This window comes from Staurois parvus, unplaced genomic scaffold (genome assembly GCF_062004578.1).
Source record: "Staurois parvus isolate SC_StPar_1 unplaced genomic scaffold, SC_StPar_1.0 ptg001719l, whole genome shotgun sequence".
NCBI lineage: Eukaryota > Metazoa > Chordata > Amphibia > Anura > Ranidae > Staurois > Staurois parvus.
The window spans coordinates 609,071-625,363 of record NW_028319515.1 but is presented as its reverse complement, the minus strand read 5'-3'; the positions used below and the strand labels follow the sequence as shown (position 1 = coordinate 625,363).

At 46.4% G+C, this 16,293-nt stretch overlaps 1 protein-coding gene across 1 annotated transcript in view; it reads left to right on the top strand.

Moving 5' to 3' along the window:
* LOC149434654 (protein mono-ADP-ribosyltransferase PARP14-like) overlaps positions 1–16,293 on the top strand; it is a 39,401-nt gene that overhangs the window by 2,920 nt on the left and 20,188 nt on the right. Inside the window, exon 2 of the mRNA XM_089663554.1 lies at positions 11,113–11,268. Coding sequence (XP_089519680.1) covers positions 11,113–11,268 — 156 coding nt within the window. The remainder of the gene's footprint in view (positions 1–11,112; positions 11,269–16,293) is intronic.

The following is a 16,293-nucleotide window of genomic DNA, read 5'->3' as shown; positions in this document are numbered from 1 at the left end:
ATTGCATGTCTGCGGTCTCTGACCATCTCTCATTGCATGTCTGCGGTCTCTGACCATCTCTCATTGCATGTCTGCGGTCTCTGACCATCTCTCATTGCATGTCTGCGGTCTCTGACCATCTCTCATTGCATGTCTGCGGTCTCTGACCATCTCTCATTGCATGTCTGCGGTCTCTGACCATCTCTCATTGCATGTCTGCGGTCTCTGACCATCTCTCATTGCATGTCTGCGGTCTCTGACCATCTCTCATTGCATGTCTGCGGTCTCTGACCATCTCTCATTGCATGTCTGCGGTCTCTGACCATCTCTCATTGCATGTCTGCGGTCTCTAACCATCTCTCATTGCATGTCTGCGGTCTCTGACCATCTCTCATTGCATGTCTGCGGTCTCTGACCATCTCTCATTGCATGTCTGCAGTCTCTAACCATCTCTCATTGCATGTCTGCGGTCTCTAACCATCTCTCATTGCATGTCTGCGGTCTCTAACCATCTCTCATTGCATGTCTGCGGTCTCTGACAACTATTTGCAGCATTAAATTTACCCAATATTATGTGCAGCCTCTTTTCAATGTCAGGGGCTGCAGTTGAGGTCCCCCCATCTCAAGAAAGTTGACTATCGCTGTGTAAAAAGATAAAGAAACATCGATCTCTGCTTCAAATGCATGGCTGTGTATACTGTGGGCTGCAGATAAGGCAGGTCAAAGTCATATTATGCAGTGGTCCAAACTGAGAGGACTAGATGCTTGAGGGGGCCACCTTACATCTGCTGAGTGCTGCACCTAATTAATTCCAAGAGAAAGGGGATAAAAAAACCCAAATCATGCAAAATTATGTAAGGAATTATAATTTATCAACTGGAGAACAACTGGGAATGCAATTGTCCACTACCCCCTTAAGAATTGCTAATAATTTGTGGGTTCCCTGTCAATCTGGACCTCTTGTTGAAAGCCCAACCTCTGCTGACACCACCGTGCTCTTGTGACCAAGATAAATCACACCTGTAAGATGGACTCACACAAGTCAGTATAGACCAATATGAAGTTTACATTGGAATTAAAGGTAACTTGGTCAGAAAATATGATCACTCTTGGCAATTGAGAACAAAAGTAACAACATACACAGTAAAGTAACAACTGTTAGCAGGCCTGCCTTTAGAAATAATCCACTGCCTGCAATCTAAAGCGACTGCTGAGCAGGAACAACTATCAAGAAACAGGTAAACTCACTGAGGGTTCTCAGAACTAGATGACAAGGATTAGATGTGAAGGAAAGAGAATTCTCATTTGTTGAGCAATGTCCTTTTAAGAGCACTACCGTGTCTATTGCAGGCTTGTTGGGGCCCCAGTTGGTATGAAGTTGAGTTAAGGTGTGGCTTATAGTTCCTCAGGATGCTAACACAAAGATGGTGAGGGGAAAAAGATCTATCACTTTTCCTCTTGATGGTAGTAAATTAGTACGGGGTCCCCTTTAAAGCAGTAAACATGCTTGAAGTAATGAGTGAAAACAATTAGCATAAGTGTCCTCTGAATATCAAAGGCAAAATGAACAGTAGTAGGAATCCTGCTTTGATAAAAAAGGGAATTTGTTTCAGTTGGCACTGCTGTATTCTGGCTTGCAACTGTACGTCCTGCAGACAGCTTCTACGATAAACTGTAATGCAGTTGTGTCTCAACAATGGCGGTGGGGAGAACTAGGCCGCAAACTGGGGTGGCTGTATGTAATGTTCCTAACTATGTGTAGGCAGATAGCTGAGGTGGCAAACTGTCAGTATTCATTTGGTTAGTGGGTGCATGGGTCTCTCTCACCCGGTCTAAATGGTCCAGCAGATTGTAGCGGTCCGTCGTTCCCTGAAGACAGGGTCAGTCCATGGACTTGGCATCCCGTCTGGTCTCCTGATGTCAGATTGGCCTACTGGGCAACTTGGCAGACCGGGTGGTCAGAAGGCTCTTTCCGCTCTTCCTCTCTCTCCATCCCTGGCTCTGCGACCTAGTTCAGCACTTCAGCCGTCAGCACACCTCCTTCTCCTTCAGTCTCTTTCTACACTCTCCTGACCAATCTCATGGGCTCTGCCATCCATATGCCCCCGCCCACACCTTTCTTGGGAAATGTAGTCCCTGAACGCCCTGCTCACCAGTTGAGTCCTTCTGTTCAGCATACAAGTTCCATAGGAATGTTCTGTCCATATGAGTGACCCTGAATGGCAGGCCATTGTCATCTAATGTCCATCTTAATGTATTATTATTATACAGTATTTATATAGTGCCAAAGGGTATGCTCAGCGCTGTACAGTAGCAAGGGGGACAGAACATGAGACAAGACAGTAACAAAACAGTACACGAAGGGTTCGAGGGCCCTGCTCTTTCGAGCTTACAATCTAGGAGGGAGGGGAAGGTGATACAGGAGGAGATGGCTGTGGGGGGATGGAGTGGTGGGAGGACTGGAGGAGGTTGTTAGGTGTGGTCAGGTGTTAGGTGAGGTTGGGGTAGGCTTCCCTGAAGAGGAGGGTTTTCAGGGTGTGCCTGAAGGTGAGGAGGGTGGGTGACAGTCTGATGGATTGGGGTAGGGAGTTCCAGAGGATGGGGGAAGTCCTAGAGAAGTCCTGCAATCGTGCGTGGGAGGAGGAGACCAGGGAGCTAGAGAGTAGGAGGTCCTGTGAGGAGCGGAGGGCACGGGTAGGGTAGTATTTGGGTATCGGGTCAGTTATGTAGTTTGGGGCGACATTGTGTATGGCTTTGTAGGTCAGAGTTAGCAGTTTAAATTTGATGCGCTGGGCAATCGGGAGCCAATGAAGGGATTGGCAGAGGGGGGAGGCAGGTGTGGAGCGGTTGGTGAGGTGGATGAGTCTAGCCACTGAGTTCAGGATAGACTGGAGTGGGGATAGCGTTTGTTTGGGTAGGCCAGTGAGAAGGGAGTTGCAGTAGTCCAGGCGTGAGATGATGAGGGAGTTGCAGTAGTCCAGGCGTGAGATGATGAGGGAGTGTACGAGTTGTTTGGTGGTGTCTGGGGTGAGGAATGTGCGTATCTTGGAGATGTTGCGGAGGTGGAGCCTGCAAGATCTAGATAGCAGTTGGATGTGGGGTAGGAAGGAGAGGTTGGAGTCCAGGGTGACACCCAGGACTTTGGCGTGTGGGTTGGGAGAGATGGTGGCGTTGTTAGTAGTGATGGAGAGGGTGGGGGGCGCGGGGGGGGGGGGAAGACCAGGAGCTCGGTTTTGGATAGGTTGAGTTTGGAATTATTGCAAGTAATAACATCTCAATGGTCTACACAAGTAAGACAACCTCTCGCACATCTCTGCCCACAGAGTATCATAAGATGTGACCCCATGCAGTACTTCTAATATGATGTATTCCATATCAAAGATGTGAGTCAAGGAATATAACTCAAATAAACTGCCTAGTGAGCTTGTCAGAAAAGGAAAAGATTGATAAAACAACATTTTACAAATGTGTACACACATACTATACTTGACTTTTTCATTTATTCAACAAAAAATATCAATAGATGTAAAAGTTTACTGTGGAAAATCTATGTTTTTGACCAGTTCTTCATGTGAAATTCCTATAGTTGAAAGATATTTGTAGGTTTCCTTGCACAAACTGCCCTTTTCAAAACCCTGAGAACATTGCTCAGGGATCCTGATGTGAGCTTTGACTAGGCCAGTTCATAGCTCTTCATTTCTTCTTTTAGAGCCAATGCTTGATGGATTTGCTATCATTAACACATTGAAAGATCTACTGCTGGTTTGAGCTTTAACTTTCAAACAAATGGCCTTACATTCTCATCAAGCAGCAAAGCAACACCAAACCATAAAATGACCACTGCCATGCTTCACAGTTGGTCTAGGTTCTCCTCCTGAAATGCTCTCTTTGGTTTTTGTGACTTCTGTTACTATGGCTAAACAAACGCAGAAACACTGGTATTCACTTATATGTTTAATGACAAACTGTAGATTTGTTCCGGTGTTCTTATTGGACAACAAAGGCGTTTTCTTGGCATACGTCCTATGTAGGTTAGATTTGTTCAATTACTCTCTGATTGTAGATGCGTGCACCATGACAGCCATTGCCAGAGGTACCTGCAGATGACTGTAACTGCAGATTACATTTTGTGGGACTTCTGACTTCTGTTGACATCCAACAGTTAATTCTTGGCCTGAATTTGCCAGCTCTGTACAGATAAGCAATCCTTTGAAATCTTTGCTACATTTTTTTTCTTTGCAAGGCTCACCATAATATCTAATGGATACAACTAGACTCATAGTTTGCCTATATATATATACATACATATATATATATATATATATACATACATACTTACATACATACATACACATATACACATATATACATACATATATACATATATATATATACATACATATACAGTGGGGATGGAAAGTTTGGGCCCCCCAGCTAAAAATTTGTATTAATGTGCATAAAGAAGCCAAGGAAAGATGGAAAAATCTCCAAAAGGCATCAAATTACAAAGCAGTGCATGCTATAAATTCTGCAGGGTGCCCAAACTTTTGCAGACGCCATTTTTTTGTTTTCTGTTATTTTGAAAGTGTAAATGATGGAAATAAAATCTAACTTTTGTTGACATATTATAAGAATGTCTAATCTGTAATTTGATGCCTTTTGGAGATTTTTCCATCTTTCCTTGGCTTCTTTATGCACATTAATACAAATTTTTAGCTGGGGTGCCCAAACTTTCCATCCCCACTGTATACATATATACATACATATATACATATATACATACATATATACATACATATATACATATATACATATATATATATATATATACACAGCACATTGGTTTTTCAACCCACATGGAAGAAAAACATATTTTAAAAATATTCTTCCCACCAAATATATTGACATATATTTGAAATACTACAATTTTGCCTGTATTCAATATATTTAACAATGTATTTATATATATATATATATATATATGTAATGTCCAGCGCTGAGTGCTTTATAAATACTGTATAATATATATATATATATATATACACTGTATGTAGAAATGTGTTTTTATTACAAAATATTTAAAAAAAATACATTTGCAAATATACTGTATTTCTTTAAAAATACATTTAATCTATTTTTGAAATTCATTTACAAATATATGTAAAAATATATGTTAAAATTACTTTTTTATATGTTACAAAAAAATCCAGAAGAATATATTTAAAAAATATATATATTTTAAAATATTTTTCATATACAGGGGGGCAAAAAAGTATTTAGTCAGCCACCAATTGTGCAAGTTCTCCCACTTACAAAGATGAGAGAAAAAAGAAGAAGGTCCAGGTCTGTGAGAGCCAGAAATCTTGCTTGTTTGTAGGTGACCAAATACTTATTTTCCAAATTGCATAATTTGCAAATAAATTCTTTCCAGATCAGCCAATGTGATTGTCTGGATTTGTTTTCTCATTTTGTCTCTCATAGTTGAGGTCTACCTATGATGCCAATTACAGGCCTCTCTCATCTTTGTAAGTGGGAGAACTTGCACAATTGGTGGGGACTAAATACTTTTTTGCCCCACTGTATGCTTTAATATATAAAAAAATGTATTTCAACATGCAGTATATATATATATATATAGAGAGAGAGATAGAGATAGATAGATATTTTTTTTTTAATATATTGAATACGGCCAAAATTGTAGCATTTCAAATATATGTCAATATATTTGGGAAGAATATTTTTAAAATATATTTCAAATATATTTTTCTTCCATGTGGGAAGGTACAGTTTCAATGTGTGGACGCCATACTCTATATCCTTCTATACCAAATAGCCTTCTAGCTACACAAAATTTGAATATTGTTGTGGGATGCAGAGTGTTATTAATATAGGAAGTGAATATTTTTGATGTTTGTATGTGAGTACAAATGTATCAAAGAAGGCATCCAACCTAGGGTGGCCACCTCATCCCTTTAAAGCCGAACACATATTAAATACAGGTTCTGGTGCTAATTTGTGGCAGATAAAGCGAGTTTAAGCGAGATTAATTACCACCTTAATCAGCCTCAGAACCTGTGTAATTAATATGTGTTCGGCTTTAAAGGGATGAGGTGGCCACCCTAATCCAACCACACATAATGTTCTAGAATCTCCTATATGAAGGAGATATAATTCCATCGGATTGCCAGACAGAGAAGCCACAGGAGATATAATTGTTCCTGAATGCCAGCTCTGTAACAGACTGACAGGTCAGATCTTTTTATCAATAGCCGTATGCCTGTATTGTATTCTGACTGAATAGACTAAATGGTGGTAGCCAACTCCATGCATAGACTATTCGATGCCACAACGAATACCAAAATATTGGCGAGTCAGGTGCGGTGGAATTTCCCCAGCCAAAGGGGTGTGGTAACCATTTAGCAAAACTGCATTCCCTTCCAAAGAAGATCTAATCTTTGGCACCTAATCTGGAACACCTGATTCTAATTTCACGGATGGGAGGGTGCAGTTACTTTTTCCACTTGACAAATCTGCACTTTCTTTAATTTAGATGATGAAGATAAATACACCTTGTCAGTTTTATGTGCCATCTGTTCAAGTATATCACATTTATCCGTAGACTCTGTTTGAAAGAAGATCTAATGTTTACCTGTATATAGACACTATATTGCCCCAAGAATTGGACCGCCGGCCTTTCCACATACATGACCTTTAATGGCCTCCCAGTCCTAGTCCGTAGGGTTCCATACTGAGTTGGCCGGCCTTCCCACGCACATGACCTTTAATGGCCTCCCAGCCTTAGTCCGTAGGGTTCAATATTGAGTTGGCCCCGCCCTTTCCACACACATGACCTTTAATGGCCTCCCAGCCTTAGTCCGTAGGGTTCAATATTGAGTTGGCTCCGCCCTTTGCAGCTATAACAGCTTCAACTCTTCTGGGAAGGCCGTCCACAAGGTTTAGGAGGGTGTCTATGGGAAGGTTGGACCATTCTTCCAGAAGCACATTTGTCAGGTCAGGCACTGATGTCGGGGGAGGAGGCCTGGCTCGCAGTCTCCACTCTAATTCATCCCAAAGGTGTTCTATGGGGTTGAGGTCAGGACTCTGTGCAGGACAGTCAAGTTCCTCCACCCCAAACTGGCTCCTCCATGTCTTTTATGGACCTTGCTTTGTGCACTGGTGGGCAGTCATGTTGGAACCGGAAAGAGCCATTCCCAAACTCTTCCCACAAAGTTGGGAGCATAAAACTTTCCAAAATGTCTTGGTATGCTGATGCCTTAAGAGTTCCCTTCACTGGAACTAGGGGCCAAGCCCAACCTCTGAAAAACAACCCCCCACCATAACCCCCCTCTCCACCAAACAATGCAGTCAGGCAAGTACCGTTCTCCTGGCCACTGCCAAACCCAGACATGTCCATCAGATTGACAGACAGAGAAGTGTGATTGGTCACTCCAGAGAACACATCTCCCCTGCTCTAGAGTCCAGTGGTGGCGTGCTTTACACCACGGCATCCAACGCTTTGCAATGCATTTGGTGATGGAAGGCTTGGATGCAGCTGCTCGGCCATGGAAACCCATTCCATGAAGCTCTCTACGCACTGTTGTTGGGCTCATCTGAAGGCCACACCAAGTTTGGAGGTCTTTAGCTATTGACTCTGCAGACAGTTGCCGACTTCTGCGCACTGTGTGCTTCAGCATGCTCTGACCCCGCCCTGTCATGTGACATGGCCTACCACTTGATGGCTGAGTTGCTGTTGTTCCCAGTTGCTTCCACTTTGTTATAATCCCACTAACAGCTGAGCGTGGAATATTTAGTAGCCTATCACGGGACCACGCTTGTAGTCACTGAGCTCCTGAGAGCGACCCATTCTTTCACCAATGTTTGTAGAAGCAGTCTGCATGCCTACGGGCTTGATTGTATACACCTGTGTCCATGGAGGGGATTGGAACACCTGAATCACATGATATGGAGGGGATTGGAACACCTGAATCACATGATATGGAGGGGATTGGAACACCTGAATCCAATGATATGGTAATATCCTTGATCTTGTCTTCTCCAACCACTGCGCTCCCCACAACCTCACTAACACCCCCTTCCCTCTCTCTGACCACAACCTGATTACCTTCTCTATCTCCTCGTCCTCCAACGCCTACCCCTCCAAATGTCACACTACTACCAGCCGTAACCTCCGCAACCTTAACCCTGCCTCCCTCCACTCTGCAACTGATCAACTCCATGACAGCATCCTCCCCCTGTCCTGCCCCGACCTGGCTATGACGGCCTACAACAACGCACTGTCAACAGCCCTTGACTCACTAGCGCCTTTAACCACACGCAACATCAGACCCCGACCGCTCCAATCATGGCAGACTGATCACACCAAAACCCTCAAACTACACAGTTGTGCCCTGGAACGACTATGGCGCAAAACCAAATCCCAACAAGCCTTCACCCGCTACAAATCTGCCTTCCACACCTACACCTCCTCCCTCCACGCAGCCAAACAAGTCTACTTCCAACACCCTCATCAAGGCCCTCTCCTCCAATCCTCGCCGACTCTTCTCCACCTTCAACTCTCTACTCTCGCCACCCCCACCTCCACCCAGCACCTCACTCACCACCCTTGAGATTGCCAATCACTTCAAAAACAAGATTGACACAATTCACAAGGACATCGCCGCAACTCACACGCCTTCTCAACCCGTCCCCTCTCACACAGCTACCCCCTCATCCCCCCTCCCCCTCGATATTACCCACAGGGACTTTGTCGCTGCTCAAACTCCCTCCAACCCCCTTCACCCTCACTCAGCTACCCCCTCATCACCCCTCTCCCACGGCCCCACCACTGCTCTGACCTCCACTTCCACCCCACCCTACATTCCTCATACTGAAGCTCCCCCCACACTCCGCACCTTTGACCTTACTACCATCGAGGAAGTCTCCAAGATCCTCTCTGATGCCTGCCTCACCACCTGCCCCCTCGACCCTATCCCCTCACAACTCCTACGACCTCCCTCCCCCTCCATCCTACGCTCCCTCACCCACATCTTCAATCTCTCCCTCTCCTCCGGCACTTTCCCCTCCCCTCCGAAACATGCACACATCACCCCCATACTTAAAAAGCCCTCCCTGGACCCCAATGACCCGAACAACCTCAGACCCATCTCCCTGCTCCCATTTACATCCAAACTCCTTGAGCGCTGAGTCTACACCCGCCTAAGCTCTCACCTCAATGACAACAACCTCCTCGATCCCCTACAGTCCGGCTTCCGTCCCCTACACTCCACCGAAACCGCCTTACTCAAACTCTCCAACGACCTGCTAACCGCCAAAGCTAATGGCCACTATTCAGTGCTCCTACTCCTTGACCTCTCTGCGGCCTTCAACACAGTCCACCACCCCCTCCTCCTCAAAAAACTACACTACCTCGGCCTCAGAGACTCTGCTCTCTCCTGGCTCTCATCCTACCTGTCACATCGCTCTATAATGCTACCACCTCCCCCTCACTCCCCCTCTCTGTTGGGGTCCCTCAAGGCTCTGTCCTCGGGCCCCTTCTCTTCTCCATCTACACCTCCTCCCTTGGCCAACTCATACACTCTCACGGCTTCAGCTACCAACTATATGCCGACGACACACAAATCTATCTCTCAACCCCCCACCTCACCCCCTCAGTCTCCGCCCGAATCACACACCTACTGAGCGACATGTCAGACTGGATGTCGCTCCACTTCCTTAAACGGAACCTCTCCAAAACCAAGTTTCTTGTCTTCCCCCCAGGCCGGACACCACCCCCCATTGACTTCTCCATCACATCCAACAACGCCACCATCAAACCCGCCCCGCAGGCCAGAGTACTTGGTGTCATTCTGGACTCCAACCTATCCTTCCAGCCCCAAGTCCAATCGCTAACAAACTTGTGCAGACTCCACCTCCGCAACATGCAGACTCCACCTCCGCAACATGCAGACCCCGCCTCCGCAACATCGCCAAAATCTGCACGTTCCTAACCCCAGAAACCACTAAACAGCTCATCCACTCCCTCATCATATCACGACTCGACTACTGCAACTCCCTCCTCACTGGCCTGCCTCGCCGCTGGCTATCCCCGCTTCAGTCCATCCTGAATACGGCTGCCAGACTCATTCACCTTTCCAACCGCTCCATCTCCGCCACCCCCCTCTGCCAATCCCTCCACTGGCCTCCACTCAGTGTCCTCCACCCCCCCTCTGCCAATCCCTCCACTGGCCTCCACTCAGTGTCCTCCACCCCCCTCTGCCAATCCCTCCACTGGCCTCCATTCAGTGTCCTCCACCCCCCTCTGCCAATCCCTCCACTGACCTCCACCCCCCTCTGCCAATCCGTCCACTGGCCTCCACTCAGTGTCCTTCACCCCCTTCTGCCAATCCCTCCACTGGCTTCCGATTGCGCAACGGATCAAATTCAAAATCCTAACATTGACATACAAAGCCGTCCACCATACTGCCCCGAACTACATCACTGACCTAATATCCAAGTACCGCCCAACACGCACACTCCGCTCCTCACAAGACCTCCTTCTCTCTAGTTCCCTGGTCTCCTCCTCCCATGTTCGCCTCCAGGACTTCTCCAGGGTGTCACCCATCCTCTGGAACTCCCTGCCCCAACCCATCAGATTATCACCTACTCTCCTCTCCTTTAGGCGCACCCTGAAAACCCATCTCTTCAGGGAAGCCTACCCCACCCCCTGCTAACTTGCCGACCTCCTCCACTCTTCCTACCACTCCATCCCCCACAGCTATCTCCTCCTGTACCACCATCCCCTCCCTCCTAGATTGTAAGCTCCAAGGAGCAGGGCCCTCGATCCCCTCATGTTTTGCATTGTATTGGTATTGTTCTGTCACATGTTCTGTCTCCCATTGTAATGTACAGCGCTGAGCGAACTATTGGCGCTTTATAAATACTGTATAATAATAATATTATGGAGGGCTGGCCCAGTACTTTTGGCAATATAGTGTGTGTTGAAAAAGCCAACATTTTCCCCGGGGCGTACTTACTATTTTACATGACTGTGATTGGTGGTCTTTAGTCAGTAACTACTCTCTAACCACTGACTCTTCTTGGATTGGTCAGTAATGATCTGTCTTCTTTCTGTAGACCGATGTCGTGATGAACTGTATGGGAAAAGAGCTAAATCTTCAGCAGGTGGAAGACGGCTCCATCAATGTTACTGATATCTGTAAAATGCCCTGTAACACTGTTATCCATGCTGTGCTTCCAGAGTGGGATGGTGCAAATGGCTCTTCTGAGAAGGTATGGAAATGAAAGAAAGAGAAGTCCTCTCAGGTAATAGAAAGTGTGACAATCTCATACAGAGGTGGACAAGTTGCAGCGCTTGGCACTGTTCACCTTAGGATTCATATGCAGTGACTCCAAGGAAACCAATATATACTGTATGCTATTTATTTATTTTTTAATTATGTTGTCAGAGTTGTTTCCAGCATTTGAACATGTACACGCATACATCAGGTTACAGGAACTGTGACGGGAGTGACTATGGGTGGGGGGCTCATGGAACCCAGCTCACTTTGGAGAGGTGGGGAGACCCCTGTCTCAGCTCCCCATATCCCTGCTATGTGTAAGTCACCCTGTGCCTGTTAGGGGTACAGGATGGAATGTCCTGATATTGTGTAGACATGTATAGGTGGGGTGTGGGGGGTTGTTCATTGTTTACTGCCACGTGGTGCATGCCATTGTTCTATTTTGTGAGTCTTGCTTGGGAGCAAACTATTATGGGACGTATGTGTTTGTGTATTGGTTTGGTGGGGGGTGTCTGCTGATGTGTCTCTGGTTGCTAGATTTGGATTGCCCCGCCCTGTGTCCATATGTAGGGAGGGGGGTTGTTCCCTTGAATGTTTATATTTTGTGTCTGTGTTAAAATAAAGGAGTCTATTTCCTGATTTATTTCAAGACTGGTCTCCTCTAGTCTCGTATGGTCAGCGGTGGTGTCCGTGGATCTGTGTTCGGACAGGGAAGCCGGAGTCTAACGGAAATACCCCAGTGCAGTCAGGGTCCGATTCCGTTACAGGAACATTTTCAGAAATTTTACATATTTGTTGTGCTATCCCCAGAGAAGCCGCTGAATTGTTTTGTGACTTCTCTGCACACCTGAAGATGACACACCTCGCTCACCCAACACTTACCCCGAGGTATTTCAAAGGATTTATTAGGCCAAGCATGGCGTAAAAGAAAAGAAGATTAGCAAACTTACTTATACAAACAATCAACGAGACAATAATGTTACTCTAATACAATGGTTCTCAACCTTTCTAATGCCGCGACCCCTTAACCACTTCCTGTCCGGACACTTTTACCCCCTTCCTGTCCAGGGCAATTTTCAGCTTTCAGCGCTATCACACTTTGAATGACAATTGCGCGGTCATGCAATACTGTACCCATATGACTTTTTTACCATTTTTTTGAGACAGATAAAGCTTTATTTTGGTGGTATTTATTCACCGCTGGGATTTTTATTTTTTTTACTATGTAAATGAAAAAGTCCAAAAATTTTGAAAAAAAGTGTTTTTTTAAATAAAATTTTGCAAATAAATAATATTTCATCCTAAATCTTGGCCAAAATGTATTCCGTTATTTTTTTAATAAAAAAAAAAAATCCAAATTAGTTTATAACCAAACATTATAATTTTTAAACATTTTTTTTTACATTTTTATTTTATTTTTTTTTATATTATTTTTTATTTTTATTTTTTATTTTTACATACTGTCACCCTAGCAGTACAGTGTCACCATGGTGACACTGTACTACTTGTGGGGGGTGATGAAGATTTTTTTTTTTTTTTTTACACTGATTGCTTTTACACCCATATAGGATGTAAAAGCAATCATTTCTCTTTCTCTCTGTCTGCATTCTTGCAGTCATTGAGAAATACTGAGTGAGCTGTGATTGGTCACAGCTTGTCACATGATACAAGGCTGTTGTGAATAGCCTTGTACCATGTGACCTCTGTGATCATTCACAGATTTCACACGTAGTAAGCAATGATGTCACAAGTGACATCTTGCTTACTACTTTGCATGTGATCACTGATTCGCCAATCAGTGATCACATGACCGGGACCTCGTACAGAGGTCCCGTCCGACGATCGGTGTTTCACTGTGTCCGGAGGACACAGCAGACACCGGATCGTGGTGGTGCGCGCTCCTAGGGAGCGCGCACAGCTAGAAAAGGCGGGTGCCGTTTAGGAACGGCAACCCGACCTTGGACTGCCACCGCCCGGCCGTTTATAAACAGCAGGCGGACGGCAAGAGGTTAATACAGTTCATGTTGTGGTGACCCCCAACCATAAAATTATTTTCGTTGCTACTTCATAACTGTAATTTTGCAGTGGGAGGAATAGTGCCCCATCATTGGTATCAGTGGGAGGAATAGTGCCCCATCATTGCTGTCAGTGGGAGGAATAGTGCCCCATCATTGGTGTCAGTGGGAGGACTAGTGCCCCATCATTGGTATCAGTGGGAGGAATAGTGCCCCATCATTGGTGTCAGTGGGAGGACTAGTGCCCCATCATTGGTATCAGTGGGAGGAATAGTGCCCCATCATTGGTGTCAGTGGGAGGAATAGTGTCCCATCGTTGGTATCAGTGGGAGGAATAGTGCCCCATCGTTGGTGTCAGTGGGAGGAATAGTGCCCCATCGTTGGTGTCAGTGGGAGGAATAGTGCCCCATCGTTGGTATCAGTGGGAGGAATAGTGTCCCATCATTGGTGTCAGTGGGAGGAATAGTGCCCCATCATTGGTGTCAGTGGGAGGAATAGTGCCCCATCATTGGTATCAGTGGGAGGAATAGTGCCCCATCATTGGTGTCAGTGGGAGGAATAGTGCCCCATCATTGGTGTCAGTGGGAGGAATAGTGCTCCATCATTGGTGTCAGTGGGAGGAATAGTGCCCCATCATTGGTATCAGTGGGAGGAATAGTGCCCCATCATTGGTGTCAGTGGGAGGAATAGTGCCCCATCATTGGTATCAGTGGGAGGAATAGTGCCCCATCATTGGTGTCAGTGGGAGGAATAGTGCCCCATCATTGGTGTCAGGGGGAGGAATAGTTCCCCATCATTGGTGTCAGGGGGAGGAATAGTGCCCCATCATTGGTATCAGTGGGAGGAATAGTGCCCCATCATTGGTGTCAGTGTGGTGGAGGGGGGAATAGTGCCCCATCATTGGGGTCAGGGGGGGGAATAGTGTCCCATCGTTGGTGTCGGTGGGGGGGAAATAGTGTCCCATCGTTGGTGTCGGTGGGGGGAGGAACAGTGCCCCATTCTTGGTGTCAGTGGGGGGAGGAACAGTGCCCCATCGTTGGTGTCAGTGGGGGGAGGAACAGTGCCCCATCGTTGGTGTCAGTGGGGGGAGGAATAGTGTCCCATCGTTGGTGTCAGTGGGGGGGAGGAATAGTGCCCCATCGTTGGTGTCAGTGGGGGGACGAATAGTGCCCCATCGTTGGTGTCAGTGGGGGGAGGAATAGTGCCTCATCATTGGTGTCAGTGGGGGGGACGAATAGTGCCCCATCGTTGGTGTCAGTGGGGGGACAAATAGTGCCCCATCATTGGTGTCAGTGGGGGGAGGAATAGTGCCTCATCATTGGTGTCAGTGGGGGGAGGAATAGTGTCCCATCATTGGTGTCAGTGGGAGGAATAGTGCCCCATCATTGGTATCAGTGGGAGGAATAGTGCCCCATCGTTGGTGTCAGTGGGAGGAATAGTGCCCCATCGTTGGTGTCAATGGGGGGAGGAATAGTGCCCCATCGTTGGTGTATGTGTGGGAGAAATAGTGCCCCATTGTTGGTATTAGTGACACAAATGATTGGGCACTATTCCTCCCACTGACACCAATGATTGGGCACTATTCCTCCCACTGACACCAATGATACTTACCTTGCTGACCCCTGCTCCAGCCTGGGCTCGCTCTCTCCCTCTCCCATCTACAGTCAGCATACCTGGCTGCAGCAGCAAAATTTGCACTTACCTGTCAGCTGTCTTCCTTCTCTGGCCTCTCTCCTCTTCACTCGCTCCGGCAGCTCCCTCGATCTTCTTTGATCTACGCGCGCTGCCGCTCGGCTCCTCCTCTCCAAGCTCCACCTCCTCGCCGGTGATTGGCCGCTTGTGTGCCTCTCCTGAGCTACAGTTCCGGTGGCCAATCAGCGGCGAGGAGGCGGAGCTGTTGAGTGATCCCGGAGGTGTGGCCAGGTGACAGGGGCAGCATATCATCCCGCCCACACATCGCCTGAGACAGAGGAGCCGTGTCTCGGTTCCTAAGACCATCGGAAATATGTGTTTTCCGATGGTCTTAGGCGACCCCTGCGAAATGGTCGTTCGACCCCCAAAGGGGTCGCGACCCCCAGCTCTAAGACATATGGCTAAACACCTGCAGTATTCTGCCGAATAGTAATTAACAAAACGGCATTCACCTAGCAACAGCATATAAAGACAACTTGCTATAACACTCTCCATTTTGTTACACTAGCCAGTGAATGATGGAAAAAAACAAGTGTTGGCTGGCAAAGTTGGGGCCCTTGAAGAAGTACAACAGTTTCCAGAAGACAAAAGATTAACTTGTTACATAGTTACATAGTTAGTCTGGCTGAAAAAGACAAAAGTCCATCCAGTTCAACCATAGAAAAAAAAAAAAAAAGTTGTAATCCTACACCCACACTTGATCCAGAGGAAGGCAAAAAAACCCAGCAAAGCAGGATCCAAAAACTCCCTCCTGATCCCCCGAGAGGCAATTGGATATTCCCGGGATCACCTTTCCCTATAAATGTTATATCCAGTTATATTCTGTGTATCCAAGAAAGAATCCAGGAATTTGAATTTGCATGATGTTAGTCCCTTACCAGACAATGAACCAAATGCGATATCTCCTGCGCTCCGGGACCCAGACCGGTGGTAAGTAGATGGAATCAGACTCCAAAAAAGCAAGGAGGGGACCACCGAAATAGTTAAGGTCGTGCAGCTCCACACCAAGGCTGGGGAAGCCCAAACAGAACTGTGAGGAAGAACAAAAAAGAAAAAAGAAGCGCACCAACCTTGCGCATTACCTCAGTAACCAAAATTTATTAAATAAAAGAATGGTACTCACAAACAGCGAATAAAAACAGGCATGTCAGTCCTCAAAGGGACTTTAAAGGCAAGATGCAAATGCGAATCCCATCATGGAGGAAGCCACTCAGTACAGCTGACGCGTTTCGAAGGACAAGCCTTCTTCCTCAGAGCTGACTGGACTGAGAATGTGACTGACTGGACATTCTCAGTCCAGTCAGCTCTGA